This window comes from Sphaeramia orbicularis, chromosome 4 (genome assembly GCF_902148855.1).
Source record: "Sphaeramia orbicularis chromosome 4, fSphaOr1.1, whole genome shotgun sequence".
Classification (NCBI taxonomy): Eukaryota; Metazoa; Chordata; class Actinopteri; order Kurtiformes; family Apogonidae; genus Sphaeramia; species Sphaeramia orbicularis.
Genome location: NC_043960.1, coordinates 29,094,787 through 29,117,270, shown reverse-complemented (window position 1 = coordinate 29,117,270; position 22,484 = coordinate 29,094,787). Strand labels below are relative to the sequence as shown.

The 22,484-nt window shown below is 36.5% G+C and overlaps 1 protein-coding gene across 2 annotated transcripts in view; it reads right to left on the bottom strand.

Annotated features, from left to right (window-relative positions):
• szt2 (SZT2 subunit of KICSTOR complex) overlaps positions 1-22,484 on the bottom strand; it is a 159,893-nt gene that overhangs the window by 26,906 nt on the left and 110,503 nt on the right. For both annotated transcript variants that reach the window (XM_030131806.1, XM_030131807.1), the window contains exons 61-67: positions 19,370-19,625; positions 19,196-19,275; positions 15,778-15,903; positions 13,603-13,805; positions 11,410-11,506; positions 9,377-9,457; positions 5,156-5,230 (exon numbers count right to left, since the gene is read on the bottom strand). In XM_030131806.1, the coding sequence (XP_029987666.1) occupies positions 5,156-5,230; positions 9,377-9,457; positions 11,410-11,506; positions 13,603-13,805; positions 15,778-15,903; positions 19,196-19,275; positions 19,370-19,625 (918 nt within the window). The remainder of the gene's footprint in view (positions 1-5,155; positions 5,231-9,376; positions 9,458-11,409; positions 11,507-13,602; positions 13,806-15,777; positions 15,904-19,195; positions 19,276-19,369; positions 19,626-22,484) is intronic.

The following is a 22,484-nucleotide window of genomic DNA, read 5'->3' as shown; positions in this document are numbered from 1 at the left end:
CTCTTATTATGTATTTCGGCTAAAATTTGCTTAGGGGGTCAAATGAGTGGCCATTTTTGTCAAAAAAAAAAAAAAAAAAAAACTTGTAAGAAATGCATAGAACTGTGTTGAAATAATGCTAATACATTTGTGCACAGACTACTGATATTATTTGACAGTGGAAGCTATATTTTCAGAAATATTGGATTTTGAATAGCACGTGTATGTGAAAACTTTTGCTGGTGGACGGACGTGACATTACCCATGATGATCTGGTCAGTACCAGTACTTTATTAGTAATAAACTTATAGACTTACTAGTGCTAATTCTCCTCTTATTCATAAATGTTAGTATTGTGGATCTAAAACAATAACAGCTGACACAAAAACACAAAATGTGGCAGTGGACGGATGTGACATGGTTGTTACGGATCCCATCATACTGATGCTCGGCAGCCATGTCACCGTTTCCACAAATGATCCCTGTGTAAAAACTAGTATCAGAATTATTTATTGTATAGTTTATCATCAACTAAAGAGTAAATAACAATATAGAACTGTTATTTCTTAATAAAAATGCTTATTATTAGAAAAATGTTGGTTTAAAAAGTGACGTGTGACATTCTTAATGTATGTATTTGCGTAACATAAGCAGGATGGATCAGCACCATACTCCATATTGCAACCTGTAAAAATAAAACACGTGATATGTAGTATAGAATCTTGTAAGAAAAATTTGGGAATCTAAAAGAATAGAATATTTGTTTTTCAGGTAAATTCAGTTCAAATATAACTTGGCCATTTGTGACATGAACATATATCATTAATTGTGATGAAATTGGACATTTTTGACCTGAAAACATAGTTCATATGACCATCAACATGTTGCAACAGAACTGAAATCCTGTAAATTTGCATAACTTACATTTACCAACACAAAATTCCTTTGGGGATTCACTTATATTGATTTCTTATGCACAAAGACAGAAATAAGACCACTGAGCATATTTTAGCCAATTTAGATGCACTCCTCCACAAAATCAACACTTTCAATCTAGAACTATATTTGTCATTTATTGTTTTTCCCAGAACTATTCAAGTGTTGTTGTGAAAATTTATTCCAATGCCAGTTTTTTGGGTCTTTTTTTCTTGCCTGCAGTCCCAATATACAGCGAAACTCTTTTGGAATAAAAATGAAGCTTTATTGAAATGGTCTGATCTGATCAATGTAAATTTAAGCTTTAGATAAGATGTCCAGTGAGCCAAAGTAAATGTGGGTAACATTTTTCCACCATAAATAAAATACGATCTGCTCTGTTCCTATGTATTACATGCTCTAAAAAGACCACAGTGTTAGCTTTTGTTTAGCTAAAAAAAACCTGAAAGTGGTGTGGCAGTGATACCTAAGAGGGCTTGGTTAAAAAATACAGCATCAAGATGGGGGGGGGGGCAAAATAGACCCAGTGAGAAACATCTGGCCTCATTAATGCGTGCAAAATACTCACTTCCAAATATTTACAGTTCATATTCCCACTCCCAGCCATCCTGCTCAGAATTCAGCTTTAACGAAGAGCCCGGGAAGAGTGAGGGGGAGACGGCAGAAGATAAGTCACTCAGCTGAATCTTGGGGACTTCAGAAACAACTTTGGGCTTGATGATGATTGTACTTCACAGTGAGCTTCTCATCACTAGTACACAATTACCCTGGTTAAGATCTGTGATGACAGATGACCTAGTTTCTAGCAGGTCTTTTCCAGAGACACCTGTTTTTCTGACATAGTTTATGCTGTAATTTGGTGGGAAGCAAGTAAATGCATTAACAGAAAAGTCAAAAAGTCAAATTCTACATCTCTCTGGTCTCATTCATTTTATTTGGACCTTCTAATAAGAATACCGGTTGTCCTTTTGGAAACCAATGATCTGTTAGTAAGATTTTAGACTTGTTTGTTTGCTGTGTGACTTACAGATTTGTTTGCTCACTGAGTGGGCGTTTCAGAGCTCCTAATACTTAATTAAAGAACCTGTATTTTTCCTGACACACAGTTGTACTGCATTTGTCAATAACAAGGTCCACATAACAAGACCATAAAATTATATTGTAACTCTGAGTTTTCATCAAGTCAACCGCTACTACTCCTGTTTGGATAACCGACCTACATCAGGTAATATTATCATTAACCCATAAAGACCCAGTGCTACTTTTGCGGCAGTTCCTAAATTAATTTTTTTCTCTATTTAACCTTTCTTAAATGATTTAATACACTGCCCAGCCAAAAAAAAGTCGTACATGCAATATTTCACTGCATCACCTTTGGTTTTGATTACAGGAGACATTCACTGGATTTAACTAAGCAAATAGTTCAGATCCTTCCATGGGTCAGTACTGCAGTGGTTCATAATGTTTCAGCTGTGACAGGTTATTTAACTGTAACTGATGCAGTAAGTGTCCTCTCATGTCTAATGTCTAAATGATTGGACGATGCCACAACTGATCAGGATCATCAGGTTTGTGACAGAATGGTTCAGGGAGAGTGAGACATCATTTACACACATGGATTAGCCTCCATAAAGTCCAGACTCTAATTTAGGATGTGATGAAGTCTTGATGCAGTGGTCCGATTCTCCATCATCAATAATCACAAATTAATGCAACTATGGATGGAAAAAATATTATAAACTTTATTGTGGCACTACATAAGTATTATGTGGCAAAAAAAAGATGTGACAGTGAATGTCTCCTGTAATCAAAACCAAAGGTGGTGCAGTCAAATATTGCATGTGCGACCTTTTTTTTGGCCGGACGGAGTATTATCCTCTGTAATTTGCATTTTTTCAGTGTAGAGCAGGTATTTTCCTATAGTTAATTAACTGATCATGACGATGTTCATAAAAGCTCAGAGTAAATTCAAAGGTTATTAATATCAATACAGAAAACTGACTAAAAAGTTACTTTTTTTTATCACCGAAGATATCAATAACTGAACATAAAAACAATCATCTCCACCCACTGGTTTTACTGGTGAATCAGTGGTGCAGGTGATGATGGTGTTTCTATGTTCACTTCGAAGCCTCTGAACATCCAAATGGGTTATACTTTAAAATGCTTTTTTTATTTTTAAAACTCTTAATGATCTTAGCCCTATTTATTTATCTGACTTGCTTTGAACATATGAGCCCTCTTGGACCCTCAGGTCCTCAGGTACTAATCTTTTAACTGTTCCTAGAGTCCACTCCAAAACTTATGGTGAGGCCTCATTCAGCTTTTATGGCCCCAAATTATGGAGCATCTTACCTGAGGACCTGAGGTCCACTGCGAGTGTTCATATTTTTAAAAGTAAACTCAAAACCTATCTTTTTACCTATCTCTGGTCCTCCTGTGCTCAGTTAGTCTTTTTAAGTATGTGTGAGCTTGTGGGTGTGCACATGTGTGCGTGCGTGTGTGTGTGTGTGTGTGTGTGTGTGGGTGGGTGGGGGGTGGTACTGATTTTTAAACTTATATGTAAAGCACTTTGTACTACATCCTTAATGTATGAAAAGTGCTATATAAATAAAGATTGACTGATTGAGATTGATTTTTAGTTTAGCTTTTAATTAAACTCTTACTTTTTAACATCGCTTTACATTGTTGCTTTTATTTTTATTTCTATTTGTGACTGCGAGACAGTGGGGGTTTGATGTAAAGCACTTTGTGCAGCAGGTAACATGTATGAAAAGTGCTATACAAATAAAGTTTGATTGATTGATTGATTGATATCTGATGACCATGAAAAGATGATAAACTGCATTTTACTTCAATTATTTACATGTATTGCAAGGAGTAGTGGTTTGACAGATATTAAACATTTTAGATCAGCAGATGATTTTGGTTTGCTCGGCAGCTGTTTGGGTCTTTGAGGGTTAATGTGGCGTTGGGACAACTGGATGTACAACAGTCTGTTGGTTCTGATCATTTAATTACAATTGTTGACATGGGAAATGCTGAATAATACCATACTTATTATTTAATACAGATCTATAACACCAAATATTGCTGTGGTTAGAGTAAAAAGGACTAGAAATACCACAATAAACTTCACCAGACACCATCCACTACAGCAGGGTATGATAAAACAGACAATGTGCAAACACCTAAAAACACACACAAACCCACTGGCACCAAAGACACAAACCCACAACACTCAGTCTCAGATATCAGCACAGAAATAGAGAAAACAAGAACCTGCAATACCATATGACAATGTGGAGGGAAGAAATGCTGTAATGATAACTATTACTTTTTTATTACGTCTAGAAATGTTGCAGTTCCTGTTGCTTTGTGGGAGGAACATTAAATATTTTCCCTACAAGTTTCTGTCAGGGATCATCACTTCCTTTGCTGCTTTGATGCAAGTATCTGGTTGTTGGAAATGCACTGGCTGTATTCTAGAGAGCTTTTGTTATGTGAGTGTAAAGCCTTGTTTCCACACAAAGAACCCAGGAACTAAAAGGTTGGTTAAGTGTGTTTCCACCACAGTGTGAATACTTGTAAGACTGTGAAATTAGTCCATCGATGCAACAGCAGTTATTTTTACAAGTGACTGTACATTATATGATCTGAACGTCATCGTCGCTCCATCTGTCGTATGGTTTCTTCACTAAATCCACACTACTGAGCCAAAACATAGCAAAAAAAAGTGTGTATAGCTACAGACATGTTACAACAAGCACCACTCTCAATGTCTAGAACCCCTGGAAGCATCAGGGCCTCTGGTCTGAACAAAAACACAGTGCATTCACAAAAGAAAAGACCGGGGTCTCATAATAATCACCTGTCATAATTAAAATAATTATACAAAATGTAACATCCTCATGAATTCACGGAAAACTAAATTAATGTAATCACTTAATCTAAAATAAAAAAGCACTAAAAACAGTAGACAGTAAAATGTTAATAATAATAAAAATAATAATAATAATAATAATAATAATAATAATAATAATAATAACAACAATAATAATAATGGTATAGATTTGAAGTAATTGGATCATATAACATGGAAACTACTAAAGTAAAAGGCAAAGATCTATTCAGATAATCTGGCAAATTATTGTCAAAACCAAAAAAAAATAAAAATAAAAAAAGCATGCCTTTGTGTTGTTTATCAATATTACAGTGCAGATTTTTGTCCGACATTTACCTGGGAGTTGACGCTCTGACCCATGGGAATGCGGGAACACTCCAGCGCATACTGCTTCACACAAAAGTAACACCCCTGAGAGAAGAAGAAGACCAACACATGGTTAGTTCATCAACAAATCTTCATTACAATGTGGCTGACAGGTTAATAAAACAGACTGATCCTTTGGGGAGAAGGGACTTGGACCTGGCGTTAACATATGTCCTCAGTAACCCCATCCCAGCTCTAACACACACAGGACCCACTGAGGGCTAGAGCTGATCTGGGACGTATTCTCTCAGCAGTGTGAACAGAAACGTGGCCTGCGATGGTTGGACTGGCCTCTCAGCTGACATCCCGTTTACTGGAAGCTAGTACACTGATGGTTCTCAAACTTTTCCATCAAGCCCCCCTTTGGAGGAAGAGAAATTTTCGGGCCCCCACCCCAACCCCCCAGAAATTGTACCAATGGTTCAAGTATAACTTTTATTGACAGAAACATTAACCACTGTTTTTGGTTTTCTTTGAATAATTTGTTGTGCAAATTAAAAACAATGTAAATGTGAGCTTGAACAACACAAATAAACTCAACATTACTTTTCCAAAGAAAAATATGGGATGAAATGTGCAATTATCTTGTTATAACTTTAACAACAAAGTAAATCTCTTTAGAACAACAAACAGATATTTAGTAACAAAGATGAATATTTTCACAGTATCAGTTACTGCAACAGGCCTGTTGCACATTGCAGAAATTCTCAGAACAATAAAGTACAAACTGTGCAAAAATGGAAATGTTGCACTTTTTTTTGCTCTTTTTTTCCCAGTAAAAAAACTTGTCCATTCTCTAAAACTACACTCTTTGTCTAGTCAAGTCAGAGATCACTATGTTTAGTTTAGTTTATAAGATAAGATAAGATCAGATCAAATTCAAACCATTAATCCCAGCCTACAAAGTTCTCCATGGGTCTGCTCCTACCTACTTATGTGCACTGATAGAAGCTTATGTTGCCCCACGACCGCTCCGCTCATCTAGGGAATGTTGTCTGGCAGTCCCGAAACCTTGCAAAAGACAATCCAGGCTCTTTTCATGGGTTGATCCACGTTGGTAGAATGATCTACCAAGCGCTACTACAAGGGCATCCCTGCTGGATCTTCAAGAAGCTCTTGAAGATCCAGCTCTTTAGAGTGCACCTCCTGTCCTAGCACTTTCAAACATTCTATTTTAAATGTATTATTATGTTTATTCTGTTGTTTTACTTGGTATTTGTATTTCACTGTTTTTAATTGTACAGCTGTTGTCTTCTTAATCCATTTTTGTATTTTAATCTATCACTTTGCTTTTTTATTCTTCTGTACGACACTGTTTTTAATTGTACAGCCGCTTTATGTCTTTAATCTATTCTTTTATTTTGTTTTTTTCCCCTGTAAGTCGCGTTGGAAAAAAGCATCTGCCAAATGCATAAATATAAATGTAGGATAAGACAAGACTTTATTTTATCCCACCATGGGGAAATTTCACAGTTAACAGCAGCAACATAAAACAAAATGACTTTGGGGTGATCTGACGCCAAAACATTAGTTGCAGCAGCTACATGTTCTTAAATGAAGAAGAGGACCCTGCACAAGCCTCTGCGCTCCTCCCCCAGGGAACCCACCCCACAGTTTAATAAACACTGTTATACACCAACAGTGTCATATCATACTGCCTTTAAAAATGCAAAATAATGATTTACAAGTGACATAGTTTATGCACATGTAGATTCAGTCATCACTAAAGGGTACTTTGTGAAAGAGAACCAATAAATCAATGGAATGGTTAAAGCTGTCATACTGGCATTTAACCTATATTGGCTGATTCACAGCGTTACCACATGCAGTGAGTACAGGGTAGGAAGGCACATCTAAATCTTTGCTCTAGTCTGCGAGCTGCACAGTGAATTAAATTTGCATAGAAATGTAACAAAAGCAGGCCTCTTAAACTTGAAATGAAATCGTGAGCTATGTTTTAGACAACAGATGAGCTTGTTTATTTGCATATAAAGCACAGAAGTGAAATCTGATCATGGGCGATCACTCGAGACGTATGTGGAGACGTATCATAATGACGAGCGTGACCAGAAACACTTAGAGCTGGGGTGGGATCACTCAGGAATATGTTAATACAAGGTCTAAACAGAGCTAGGGTTTACGAGGCTAGGTACAGGTTTGATATGAGAAGAGCATTTTAAAGGCCACAAACGAGAAAAACTGGAAGAAAAAATCAAGTCAAAAGGTCAGAGGAGTTTGTATCTGACTGAATATATAAGAGCTAATTAAAGTTAACAGCACTGGGATTTTATATCTAATACTTAACATTGAAAACTCGCTTTAGAACATAAAGGCTGCAGCTGATGCTTTTATTTCCCCATAGTACTGTAAATGGATAAGACATATGCCTGTAAGGAAAACAGAAAGCCCAAAGGAAAACGAAACACTATCTATTCTGTGGGTCATTCTCTGTGTGAAATTTGTTTTGTCCCTTTTTAAACTATGCCTGACACTGCTGAAGCTGACATCGCTTTTCCCTTTTTATGTACATTTTATGAGCATTACATTAGAATAAGCACTGCACAAACTTACATTGTATATTTTGAAATGCCATGTAATCTAATGTCAATGTATTGTATAAATTGTTTGAATTGGTGATAATGAAAGAGCTTAAATAACAAAGGTGCATGGGAGGACCTAACACCATTACCTGCATTAAGGACATTATTAAAGGTTCAATATCTAACATTTGTGAAAGTTTGTCACAAATAGTTATGTGATGTTGGGATGTTGGAGTTCTGGAGGTTGGTGTTCTTCAATGTGTTTATTGTGCATCTCCAAAATGATAATGGTGCTGATGAAGATCTGGAGTTGATCCTTGAGCACCTTCAATGGCAGCTCACTGCTCCTAAAGTGCGTGTATGCTAATGCTAATGTGAGGTACTGTATGTGTGTATTAGGATGGGTGAAATGCAGAGACTGAGTTACTCTATGGGGATAATAAAGTGAGCTTATCTTTAAACTTCTAACCTTTAATTAGCTATTGTTAGCGAAGAACTTGTGCTATAGCTAGGGTTATATACTTTTGCAACTATAGAGGAGCTGAAATAAGTGTAGAATTCATAACTCAGAAAAAGGGTTTTGGGAAACCCTAGTATGAAAAAATGGGATTTAGCCAACGATAAAAAGCACGAAATCATGCACAAATCATGTACATCTTATTTAATTGTCTGCTTAGTTCCCTTCAGTGTAGATGTTTTGTCTCATATTAAGACAGAAAAGCTAATTATACTACTTTTGAATTCTGCAGAATCATTTCATTTTGCAGGGAATCTGTAACTCCACAGATACAGTGACTGTCCACAAAACTGTACGGTTTGATGGTGGGATTCCCAACTCAAATCTCACTCAAATGAAGAAAGAAAAAAACAACAACAAAAAAACAGTAGTATAACAATACAACAAACAGTACAACAAAATTCCAGTTTTGCACCGATTGTTTTAAGACTTTTTTTTTTCAAAAACTTGCATTGTACTTGCAGATAATTTCACTTCACAAATGAACCACTTACTTCTTATGTTTAGATAATTAAATTGTACTGGGTATGTACTTGACAATGCACTCTCATTTGTAAACTGTGGTCATTAACTGATTTGTTAACATATTAACCCTTTCATGCACAAATTATGAGAACCTTAATCAAAAATTTTTCCTGAGAGTTTTTATTCCTCTTCAGGCATGAAAAAAACAATGCGATTGAAAAATTTCTTCTGAAAAATTAAAAAAAAAAAAAAAAAAATAATAATAATAATTTTTAAAAATTCAAAAATACATTTAAAAAAATAATAACGAAAAAAAAATTCTTATGAACCTATTTTTCATTAAGTTGCAAAAATGTCCACTCAGCAGGACATCACACATTTAATTTTTGACGCACAGGAACGTGAATTTAGTGATAAATTGTGTGAAAACTATGGGGAGGGCTTGTGATTCTGGGGGTTTATGTTCAGGAGAGATCTACATAAGGTTACCAATTCATGTCAGAAAAGATATGTAGTGTCTTAAAACTTTAATAAAGATATGTGTTAAAAAAAAAAAAAAACAATGAAAAGAACAACAAAATCCATGAATATACAAGAGAACAGCTATAGAATAGCTGTCCACTGGAGTGACCAGTATACATGAAAGGGTTAAACAGAAGCAAAACAAACCTGAAAAGCCAGTTCCATCAACACGATGCCCCCTGGGAGCGCCCTCTGGAGGTGATAAGCTGTGGTGCCTGAAGCGGTCGTCTGCAATGTTTAAACACAGACAAAGCTAAATTAATATCCAGTCACAGCTTGCCTTTTCTTCTTTTTGTGGGTGAATACAGTCTATTCTAAACTTATTCTACTGAAGTCAGCATTTTCAAGCTCTATGAAAACTTCTGAATGTTCCTCATCATTCCTTTTTTTGACAAATACAACACAACTAGAGTTGGCAGAAGTAGAAAGAATTCTTAATTTTCAATTTTTAGTTTTCCACGAAGGACAAATAACTTCTATTTCAAGCCAAAACTAACTGATGTTAGCTGCAATGAAAAGGTTACCAGTGACTGGCAAAATAATACACTGTGTTTCTTGACCACCCTGCAAGGCATTGAGCACTGCAGTCTGTCTACATTAATAAAACACCACACAAATACTACCGCTGTCTTAAAACTATACACGTTTGTGTTGCTTGGTGTAACTATTTATCAAGAGCCTGGATAACCTGTTCAACTTCACCTGTTCAACTTTTGTGAATTTGTGACTAACTAGCACACAAATAAAAATAGGATCAAGGGTCGGCATATTTAAAGACATTAACTGACGCTCGTTTGACCTTTCAAGGTCACTCAAGGTCACAGGTCATGGCACCAAATGACAGCCCATACATGACTTCCTATCTATTGCCAATAGTAAGTATATTAATATCTTCAACTGGTTTCAAGTTATAGCACTTTGAAACTTATCCCATTATAAACCAATGGGGTTTTTAAAAATTTCAAAAATTCATAAAAAAAATTCAAAAATCAGTATTTCCCAAATCTTTGAAGAGACTTGGTAGACCTTACCCTAAAGCTGTTCCACAACAAATATCAAGTCATTCTTGAAGAATTCTTGAAAAATTGTTTACAGACGGATGATAACTGATACCAAAAGTCCATTGGACTTTCGGACCATTGGACTAAAAACTAGAGTGAAACCAACTATATTAAAATAATAATAACAATGATTAATTAGCTAAGATAACTTTTCACATTTTAACTGCATTTCAAATAAACAGAAATTGAAAAATAATATAAAAAATAAACATCAAACATTAAAAACAATGATAACCTTAGCTATAAAATCAATGTTTTCATTTGTTTTTCTTACTCATGAAATACAACCTTGAAGTTTGGTCTGCCATTAGTTCTCTCTGTCTGGGTTTTATACTCTATTATTCACTGAATTATAAAACAACAAATACCACAAAAGCAAACTGCTGGCTGGAAGAAAGACTGAAATTTGTCTTGGTCACACAATGCTGCTGCTACTGCAAAACTCCAAGTAATTCAGCAATAATTCACAACATATATCTTATAAATACTTAGATAAAAACAGTTTATATAATAAATTACTTAAGGTGAGTTCTAAATCTCAATGGCTGTTAGCTCTTTGTCATGTAATATCACAACAGCAGCTACAAATGCCATGGTTGGTAATTACTTTTGTGTCGGTGCATGTTGCTGTAGAGCCTCTGCAAAAGCATCAAAAAAATATTGAAAAATACATAACCTCGGTGAACAGCAACGCGCAATTCCTACTTTAACTTCATCTCACCTCATTGCCCGCAGTCAACATGATCCTCTCCATGAAGACCACTTTCTGATGGCAGCACTTGAGTCAGATCAAGATCAGATCTGCCTCTAAAGGGGGTCATTATATCTGTATGAAATATCCCTGCAGCATGCTGGGTACAGACTGCCTTTTCTCACCTTGTTATTACTTGGGCTGGGCAATAGGGACAGAAAAAATTTCGATATATTTTTGCCAAACAGTGTTACAGCAACCAGTCCGCTCACTCTGACAGTTTTCACTTCACCTCTCTGAGCTTATCATATGCAATTTGTTTTACATGTTGAGGAAAAAGGTCTTGCTACTTCTGAATTATTAATGTCTCAAATAAAGAAACAAAAATCCAAGAATAGTATTTATTCACTTTTGAGATGAACACTGACCTTCGGGCTGTCCTCACTCTTCTGCTTAACATAAGAAAAAGACATCCTCCCCTCAGATGACATAGAGCTCAGCATGGCAGCGCGAGCCCGAGCGATGCTGCAAGACAGAGAAACAAACCAGGGGTCAGTCAGGGTTGGTCCAACTACAGAGGTCTGAGCCCGCAGGCTGCCGGACCTCAAACAGACGCAGAGAGAATCACCCAGTCCGAGCCTCGAAAGTGACAGCTACGCACAACGGACATCTGCTTTACATCTGCCCCAGTTACATCAGCCGTGGGGAAACAAGGCTCTGAGGTCAAAGGTCAGAAGAGGATCAAAACACGGATGATGAGTAATGGATGAAGACTGCTCACAGAGGAGGAACACCGAAGAGGAACAGAGGAGACTTAAGGCACATTCATGAAGAAAAACAATCTGCAAATACTGTGTGTTTTGCCTCTATTTTACTAACAATGAGATGTTGTAGAAGCTGATGAATTTTAAATGTAAACAGCTTAGGTTGGTAATAAATACCACAAAACTGAATAAAAACAGCCATGAAGAAAGACTGATGATTTAGTCACATTTTGAGACCGTTTTTGCAGACAGCGCAGCTAAATTTTATAACAGCGGTGTGACTTGCAAATATACCTTTTGTTTTTCTCGAATCATAATAATATACAGCATTATATGAAACACCAGGGAGCGATAGATAGAAGCTAGAAAATTAGGTATTATTCAGAGTTAAGAGCTAACTGGAGCCTCTCACCATCACACTGACACAGGATTATGATTATGCTACACTATCATCTACCTGGGTCTGTCTTTTGTGTGTGTGTGTGTGTGTGTGTGTGTGTGTGTGTGTGTGTTCCTTTTTTCCCACTTCCTCTGGTGGGATGATCAGTGTTAATTGACTCATATTACTGCAGCTTGGAGTAATGTCAGAAAGCTGAAATATTTGTTGTATAATTTAAGGAAAAGGGGTGGAATTAAGTAAGTGTTAACTTCTTCCCACTCCTTTTCAGATGTGCAAATAAAACTGAAGTTGGATTAAGTATTACTTTTGTATAATAGTATGAATTTCGTTTTTAAACTCTTTTCCTTCTCCTTTTTAAACAATATCTTTTTTGAACTTTGGTGTACATATTAAACATTCAGTATTCATTTGTACAGTGTTGTGTTGAAATAAAATCCAGTCGTGGAAAACATTATTAGACCACCCTTGTTTTCTCCAATTTCTTGTTCATTTTAATGCCTGGTACAACTAAATGTATATTTGTTTGGACAAATATAATGATAACAACAAAAACAGCTCATAAGAGTTTAAATTCAGTGCTGATATCTTTCCATTTTCCATGTTTTCTTGATAATGACCAAAATCACTTCAGTTCTTACATCAATAGCTATGGCACTGTACTGAAAAAAACAGTGACATTCCATGTTTTCTTTTCTGTCTGTTTTAGTCATATGATACACACACGAGTTAGTACTTGATTGCAAAACCATTGCTTTTGATGACTTTTGATGGTCTAATAATTTTTTCCACTTCTGTACATGGTCTTCACATGAACAGAATTATTCTCAGATCATTCCACTCTCTTACTCAGTGTAAAAGGAAATAAATGTGCAAATGCATGTCACACGGGATAAATAAAAATATCATGGATATTCAAATACAAGTATATATGGCATAAATTTATTTTTTTGTTTTGTTTTCTGGTGATAATTTGCTTTGTATTTTTGCTTTTGTTGGTGTTTGTATCTGTATTGTGTGGGGTTTTTTTCATTCACACTATGAATCTTGCTTGACAATAACATCAACTATGGGTTTTGTCAGTTTTCAGTTCATTACACTTAAGGACTTTTAAAAATCTTTTTAAGTCATGTAATGTTCCTCATTTAAAGTACAGTGGACTTCAACTGAGCACTAAATCTAGTAATTTTTAACTCCTGTCAAAATCATTAAGATATTTTATGGGCTCATTTGCAAATTTATGTGTAGAAATATTCGTACATTGTGCATTAGACACATGCACAAGAGGTGATGGTGCCTCAAAAGTTCCAGTAGGAAGCAGTGGTGGCTCGAGTGCAGCCCTGATTCTACAATGTAAGAGGATGGAAAATCTAACAGTGTTAACAAGATCTGAAGTGAAGGATGTTTATTCATAATAATTTAAAATGGTTTCACAAGCCAAACCAGGAGCAGATACAAACCTTCGAGCTGGGGACTGAGGCCGGACCTGGACCAGAATGAAGCCCATGCTCTGCAGGTACTGGACGTACTGCTGGAGGAAGGTGCTGGAGATCTCCAACAGCCAGGGCTCCTCTTTCAGCCGACTGGGCAGCATTTCAGCTGAGTCAGTGCTGTAGCTCCGATCCCGGCCCGATGCTGTGGAGTCGCTGGAGCGGTGGCGCTTCTGGTGCACACACATGCACACACACACACACACACACATCAACACGCACAAACATCAACACAGTCCCATGGACATTTAAGACACAGCGCACATGTTTTGCATGTGGTAACATTTTGGGTGAATGTATTAATGGATAACGCAAACAGGACTGAAGCTAATAGGGCAGTTTAAATTTTCAATTTCAGCACATTTTACTTCTAGCTGCTCTTGTTTTAGCTGACTCATTTGACTTCTATTTTAATTGCCACAATTTTTCTTACCAGCTTTTTAATCCCACTGAAATACCTTCTATTGTTCTCAGAACCATTGTTTTATCCAATATTCTTCTTGTAATTTGTTCAGTTACTCTTAGGTTTTATTTTTACTGTTTTAGTCAACATTTTACCATTGTTTGTATGCCTGGGTACAATAAGACCTCTGTTTTAATATAATCTGATACTATGTAAAAGATGGAATGCCCACATGACATAAATGACTTTATGCGATACTCTCTATGCTCCAATAAAATGACCCCACTGTGGACAGTTTGCTTGCAGGAGCTCTGGAACCCTTGGTGAGGATATTCCAACAGCTGATTTGTCCACGGTATGGGGTCTAAAGTTTAATCTGACTCAGACGAATGTTAAACATTCTGTTTGGCCAAGGAAAACACAGAACGCAAGGCCTTATCCTCTGTGCAGGTTGTGAAAGGGAGCTGTCGGCGCAGAACCAGGTCAGAAATGCATCACTGGAGTTCTGCCATTTTTGAGTTCAAACATGGGTGAAGGTGGACTTCACATGGAGCAGAAAAGGGATTTTGTGGTGGCTTAGAAGTGCATTTCTAAAGATATCTGGAAACCACTACAACCCCCAGTCCACCAACGTGAACGTAACGCTGGTACTAGTTCTGGTTTGATGTTGGTTCAACTTGTGAACCTTCTAAGATTCAGTTTGTTTTTCCATAACATAGAGATTCACTTCATGAGTGTTCCTGGTTTTTAGACAGACTGGGTGCTTTCCCCCCCTTTTTTTAATACAGTAAACAAATAGTTACCTCAGTTTAATATCTGAACAGTCACAATGCACAGATGTCAAACACATGGCCTGTGGGCCAAAACCCACTAAGGGGTTCAATCCGGCCAGTGGGATGAATTTGTGAAATCCAAAAATTACACTGAAGATATTAACAATCAAAGCTCTTAAAATCATTTTAGTTCAGGCGTCTTATACAGTAAATATAAGAACAAGTTTATACTTTTCGCGGTAGTTGAAGACGTAGATGGTCCCTGCAGCCACCATCAAGGAAAACAATAGCATAATAACCTATAAATGACAACTCTAAATATTTCTCTTTGTTTTAGAGTAAAATGAGTAAAATTGCAAGAAACGTTTTCATTTATAAACTATTCTTTCACAAAAAATGTGAATAACCTCAAAAAATATAAACAACCCGAAACATCTTAAGAGGTAGGTACAATTTCAAAAATATTCTGCCTGTTTGTGTATTTGTAGATCCACTGTGATCTTCATGATGTAATGTACGTATGTAAATGATGAGCTGAGGCATGATATTGTTAAATTGCACTTATTTTTCTTAAGAAATTTCAGGTTGTTCATGTTATTTACATCTTTAAGGAAACTTTGTAGATGTAAACATTTTCATCATGTAATTTTACCTTTTTCACTGTTATTTGTCATTATTGTTGTCATTATTTTACTGATCCATTTTACTGCCTAATTCAGATCATATTGGGCTGAATGTGGCCCCTGAACTAAAATGAGTTTGACACCCCTGCCCTAATGTAAACAGTTCTTGGGTGTAGACCTGCAAAGTGTTAGTGGAACCACTTTTCCTTTGACTGGTGAAACATCAAGAAGTGGATACTGACTTTGAACTGCCTCCATGGAAAAGGAAAAAACTTTTACCTCAAGGACTACTCCAGCTTTTCAAACTCTAACTTTATTTTGTGTGAGTCACTCTGCTCATACATACCTTCACTGGAGGCTGAATAACCTGCTCATCCTGGATTTGCTTGCGGAAGATGGGGTCAAAGAGGAGAGGGGTTGCGCAGTAGTGGACAAGCCTGGACGACTGCTTCAGGGTCTCCAAATCTGTCGCCTGTTGAGACGTAAGTGGAAATATTACCTAAATCAATAGGCACATAACATCAACTTCAACCTTCCAATCATGCCGTCCGCTCATGGCTAACCGTCCCATTAGTTCTGAGCATGAGCTGTGAAAAACAACCTAAAGCCAAATGCTGGTAAAGCTGAATGCAGACCCTCCTGGACCCTGCTCCGGTCGTGGACTTCTCCTCAAATATGCTTGACTTCAAGTGCAGTGTGAGTGTCTGCTAAAATATGAAATTCCGAAATGTAATGCCACCATGTAACCTCTCTAGAGATGTCACTGCAGCAGAGATGAGCCTTTTTAATTAGGCCAGATATTCTGTATTTTGAAACAAGGCAATACTAAATGATTTCCCTGAGGACAAAAGTGTTATCGTAACTCTTTAAAGTCATAAAACACTGAGCAGCGTCATTCCCACAAGTTTTGTCGAGTCCAATTAGTTATATTTGATATTAGGCTATGTTCACAATATAGAAACGTCCTTCTTATTTCTGTCAGATCCGGTATTTTTACGTGTCAGTATTTAATACCTTTTGAAGAAGTAAGCATTTGAAACAGAAACATGAGAGCACCACTTTACACAACCTTTAATTCTGTTTTATAATGATATGTACTGTAGTTCTGTCACGTATTCTGTACAGTATTTTAGAGCTTGTATCCACTTCTTAAGAGTCCATGAAATAAAAAAAAAAAAAATCAAAGTTTAAGGGTTCTTTATATAACGTTTCTTATACATCAGTATCTCGTCCAACTATGATAAAAAAGAGGTTTTGAATTCTCAATAATATTTTAATATTTGTCATTTCCTGAAGGATGATAACATTTTTGCTGACTCATCTTTCATTTGAGGTAGCTAATTGTGTGTCAAAGCAACCTGATTTAAACAATGGAGTTAAACACTGCCACCAGGATTTCATAGCATTTTCTGGGATTTACATAAAAAATGTTACCCTTAATTTTACAGAAGACATGAAATAAATATACATATTTTACTGATGAACACAAGTTGCCAATCAAGATAGAGGACAAAAAGTTGTTAGGTTACTATATACAAAACCATTCTGGTTAAAGTTAGACAGTAACCAAAAATGTTACGACAAATAAAACCAAAAATAGGATAAATTTACTTAAATTTCCTTTAACTACTATAATTAGAAATTCAGGTGGTGTCAAGTAGCTACATTTTTGCACATTCATGTAAAAACCTGGATCTCTAGTATGGATCAGATAGTGACAGTAGGTATCAAAATATAATTCAACTGGATGCCAAATTAAAATATGCCTGCAAGTGTAGTATGCATCACAAAAATGCTTTAAAGGGGGTCACACTTTGCTAAACCCACTTTTATTAGTCTTTGGTACATTTATTTGTGTATTTGGGGACCCGAATAGTTCAAAAAGTTTCAATTTGAACCCTCCAGGTGCTGCAAAGCTATCTTTATATTCATTCCGGCAAAAATCAAGTAGATTCCTACAACCTGTTTTAATTCCACCTTAATTTGTTCCATTTTATTAGGTCAAGAATTCCGACGAACATTTCTCCGAATACGCCATAATTGTTTGTCAGCAGCAGCAGTTGTAGTTCATACTGAAAATGTGTCCAAACTTCGAGCCGATTACCTAAAATGTTCAGTTGTTGGTTGTATTAACAAACACAAGTGGCTGAACGGGACAGAGCAGCACGGTCAACAACCTGGAGGGGGTGGAGTCATGTGCATTTAAAGGGCCAGCGCTCAAAATTACCTTTCTGGTGTCATTACTCAGAAATAGGGTTGAAGATGGACCTGTGGAGTTGAATTAATGAAGAATTCAGAGCCAAGCATAGCATTTACAGTTTATGTAGACCCTAGGGAAATGTTTTAAAATGCATAATTCCATTTTAAAAACGCAAAATATCACTCCTTTAAGCGACAAACACTAAAATCCATTAAGAATACCCATGAAACTCAAATATTCTTAATGAATTGTGCTTTCCATGGGAGAGCTCACAAGCAATAATACAATACAAGCTATAATACCAACGTTTGGCTTTGCTGATTTAACATTCCCACAATAATTCCAGCTTATATTGATTCTTAAAAAAAAAAAAAAAAAAAACACTCTGAAATATACCAGTTTCTAAAAATGCTCATGACAACAGACTGAGGGATGTTACTACTGGATGACAAAGTGTCTACTCATCTAAGACTGGACTAGATCCACCAAATTATAATGGAAATAAGATATTGATTTACCCCTCACTGCAGACGAATGGGACGCAATAAACATCTATGTTGAACTGTCTGAGATATAGAATCCTGGAATAGGATATTATTCATAAGGTTAATACTACCTTACATAAATGAGCCCAAATGTTTTATCAGTCATGCTGGCATTGCTGTGGTGGGAGGAGTACCTTTATGTACTCGCTCTTATCCTCTCCAATTGTAGATAAATTCTTGCTATATTACAGAAGCTATTGAATGTTCATATTACTCAATGCCATGTTGTGTTTATACTTGAAAATTCAAAGGGAAAAATATAGAACCATCCAATGTGTTGTTGTTGTAGCCTTTGTCGGTAAAGAGAACGATATTTATGAACTGGAAAAACTGCAAACAGAACTGCTATAAGAGGCCGATAGAAATCTTGGACTTAAAATCTAAAGAAAATGTTGGCTCACTCCTCAAAGACTACGATAATAGCCTTGGTACTTCATGGACGACCACGAGAGAAAAGCTGAAGGATACAATATTTTGAAGTACTTCAGTGTAAACACTTATCAATCATCTTTAGCTATCCTGCTTTGTCATTGAATGCCTTGTAGCCTGTTGTTTTCATTGCATTTTTTGCCCTTCTCAAAAATAAAATCCTATAAAACCTAAAAAAAAATAAAACCTATGAGTCTACTTTTTTTTTGTCCTGGTTCGACCAAATAATGAACTACAGGTGATTTGTAGAGCAAGACATACTGTATCACATAAAAAAAACACTGAAACATTAACTTTAATGTCATGGGGATTCCAAAGCATATCTCATTTGTCATACAGCATTTGTTTGCACCTTGATGTGCTTCCTGTATTTCATTTGTTTTTTCTTATCATGTAAAGCAAACTGAAGTGTGGAACAAAGACTAATCTCAATACAGGCGTAGAAAGAAATATATGGGAAGAAAATCGTGATTTATTTGCTCCTTCAGCTCAGTTTTAACACTGCTTTCAAGTTACAGCTGTACAATCTAAAATATTCAATGAAGTGGAATAGCGCATGAGGCTCCCCGAGCTGGTGCCTCTGTACTCACTGAAATAGGCATATTGGACTGGGCCGACCTCTGCTGCCATGTGACAAACAGGTTCTCGATCTTCATCTGTTTCTCCAGTTCTGCCAGCACAAAGACGGAAGACATTTTTCCAGTACAGTGCAGCCTTTAAAAGGACAAATATGACCATTACTAGTGACAGCAGTCTGTATTAACCTCTACGCTCAGCAGCCTTTATCTCCAGGAGCTGCCCTCCATGTCGGGCCACCACATCTCCCTCCATCAAGGGTCGGATGGTACAGACGTCCCTCAGAGCCTCGTCAAACGGCAGCAGCTCAGACGGGAAATGGAGTGGGGCGAGACTTCGGCCGGATGTTCCCAGCCTGCCTTGCTCTTTGCTGGGCAAGGGAGGGACGGCGCTACGCAACAACGCATCAGGCTCCATGGAGGGGCTGAGGAACGGGTTAGGATCCTGGAAACGACAGAATAGAAAGGTATATTCACATAAACTGTACAGCCACAACTCAACATAAACAAAACATGTTTTACACATGATTCACTTGCAAATTACAAAATGCATTTTGTTTTACTAATACAAAACATACTATCAAATTTATAGTGGTGGAAAGCAGTTTTTGGACACCCCATGTATTATACAGGGTTCCTACAGGTTTCTATAAATTAAAATTAGAGGGGTCAAATTTTGCTAAACCCCCTTTTATTAGTCTTTGATACATTTATTTGTGTATTTGGACCCTAATAGTTCATAAAGTTTGAATTTGAACCCTCCAGGTGTCTGTGAAGCTATCTTTATTTTTATTTTAGCAAAAATCAAGTGGATTTCTACAACCTGTTTTAATTCCTGCTTAATTTGTTACATCTATAACTAGTTACGTCATGACATTTGCACATATAAGGTCAAGACTTCCGACGAACATTTCTCCCAGTACGACATAATTGTTTGTCAGCAGCAGCGGTTGTAGTCCACACCGAAAATATGTCCAAACTTTGAGCCGATTACCTAAAATGTTCAGTTGTTGGTTGAACGGGACAGAGCAGCACAGCCCAACAACCTGGAGGGGGTGGGGCATGAAGTGGCTCATTTGCATTTAAAGGGTCAAAATGACCTTTCTGGTGTCATTACTCAGAAATAGGGTTGAAGATGGACCTGTGGAGCTGAATTAATGAAGAATTCAGACCCAACCATAGTTTATGTAGACCATAGGGAAATGTTTTTAAATGCATAATTCCGTTTAAAAAAGCAAAATATTACTGCTTTAAGATTTTTAAGACCTTTTTAAGACTACTTAGAACAGAATTTAATGCCCATTTTATAGCTTATTTCATGGCCATACTGGCAAAAATCAGTGACTTCTAGAATTAACAAAAAGGTATTTATTTACTCCAACGCCTTGATTCCTATCGTTCCGAGTCATTTCTCACTGGGGGTGGCAAAGTTAGCAATACTCGATTCCTATTTTCAATATAAATTGTCGGGTTGGAATGGGTGGAACTAAGTAAACTAATGTTATTTTCTTTGCAGCTTGGACATTTCGCAGACACATTTAAACACAGTACAGCGAACGAGTTTATGGCAACATAACTTAAGACCTAACACATCAAATTTAATAGCTTTTAAAGACTTTTATGGTATTAAATGCAGGTTTGTAAATTCAAGACTTGTAAGATTTTTTAAGAACCCACAGGAACCCTGATTATATTAAGAATCACTGTTGAGTCATTGAACTCTGCCAAGCGTTGTTCCAGTCTCCAAAGCCTTATGATCCCTTCTGCACATGCTCTGATCCCTTGGGGTCAAAACTGGATGTTTCAGCAAAATAATGGAACACATCCAAGGCATGACATTTTGAAACTGTCAAGAATTTAGTTTTGTCATTTTCATACAACAAACAAAAAAATCATTTGCATTTTTTGCATCTGTCTGTTGCAGCCATATATTTTGAAGAAGAAAAAAAAAAAAGATGTTTCTGCAAATATTTTATGATAATATTTCAGATTTTGTAAAACTTTAAGGGTTTTCCATGACTGTATATGTATAACATCATGCATATGAAACAACTACAGCAGCAATTTAATTCATTGTTAAATCCTCTGGAACCTACAAACACAAGTGTCATCTAACTATGTAATTTAGTGTCTGATGTACATGATAATAAATATTGAAAATGACAAATTAATTTAAGAGATTTATTTTGCAATTACGACCATGAACTAATCATAGGATGAGAAATCCCTTTCACTTGTCAGATTACAAGTTGCTGGCTAATTAGTAATCTGTCTTTTCATCCTGTGCCCTGACATGCCTGTTTATACTGTCCAGGAGTGAACATCCACAGAATGGAACTACGGTGAAAAAAATAGGACGTAAATAACATTTTATTACTGTAATTTCATGGCTTTGTTCTTGGTAATGCTGCATTCTCTTCATTCACTCTTTGCTTCATTCTACCGCTGCTGCTCCCTGCGTCACTGGTTAAGCCTCTGTGCCTGCAGATATCACATGACCCCACAGTCCGGAAAACAGACTCCGCTACTGTATATTTAAGGTCTACACAGTCTTGAGGCATGGTTTAACCAAAGTGATTTGTTTTAGGCTTTTGGTTTTGTAGTAGGCATTAACACCAGCACCTTCAGATGTATGTGCCAGCTGCTGTTGTGGAGGTTGACGTGGTTAGATTGTGCAAAAAGTCACATGATGCCGTTTTGGATACATGATGTGCTTGAATTGTTAGATTAGATTAGATTAGATTAGATTAGATTAGATTAGATTAGATTGGATCAGATTAGATTAGATTTTATTGATCCCACGATGGTGAAATTCAATTGTCAAGGTAGCAACAGAATAAAGTGCAAGAAACAAATATGCATGCATAAAAATAGTGCAAAAAACAATATAATAATAATAATAATAATAATAATAATAATGATAAACTATACAGACTATATACATAATTACAACAGAGTGGAGTGGAATTACAAAATGACAGACAGTACAGATGAACATGTTTTGTATTTGCAACCCACACTGCGTTTGCAAGGAATCTTACCCCTAACATATTTTGTTTGTTTTATACAAGAAATTAGCCTCACAGAGTCCCACACAGTTACACGGTGAGCATGTTAAGACCTACGGCAGTGACCACAGGCCGATCATGTTCAAGTATTTCCTCCTAATCATACTGTGAAATACAAATAAGATTTTCGCTGAATGTTACATTTCTAGAGATAAAAAAAAAATTGTGTTGATAGAGGTTTTAGATTCCCACAGCATTCCTCTTGTGCCCTGGTAGCTGTTTAAAGAAGATTTGGG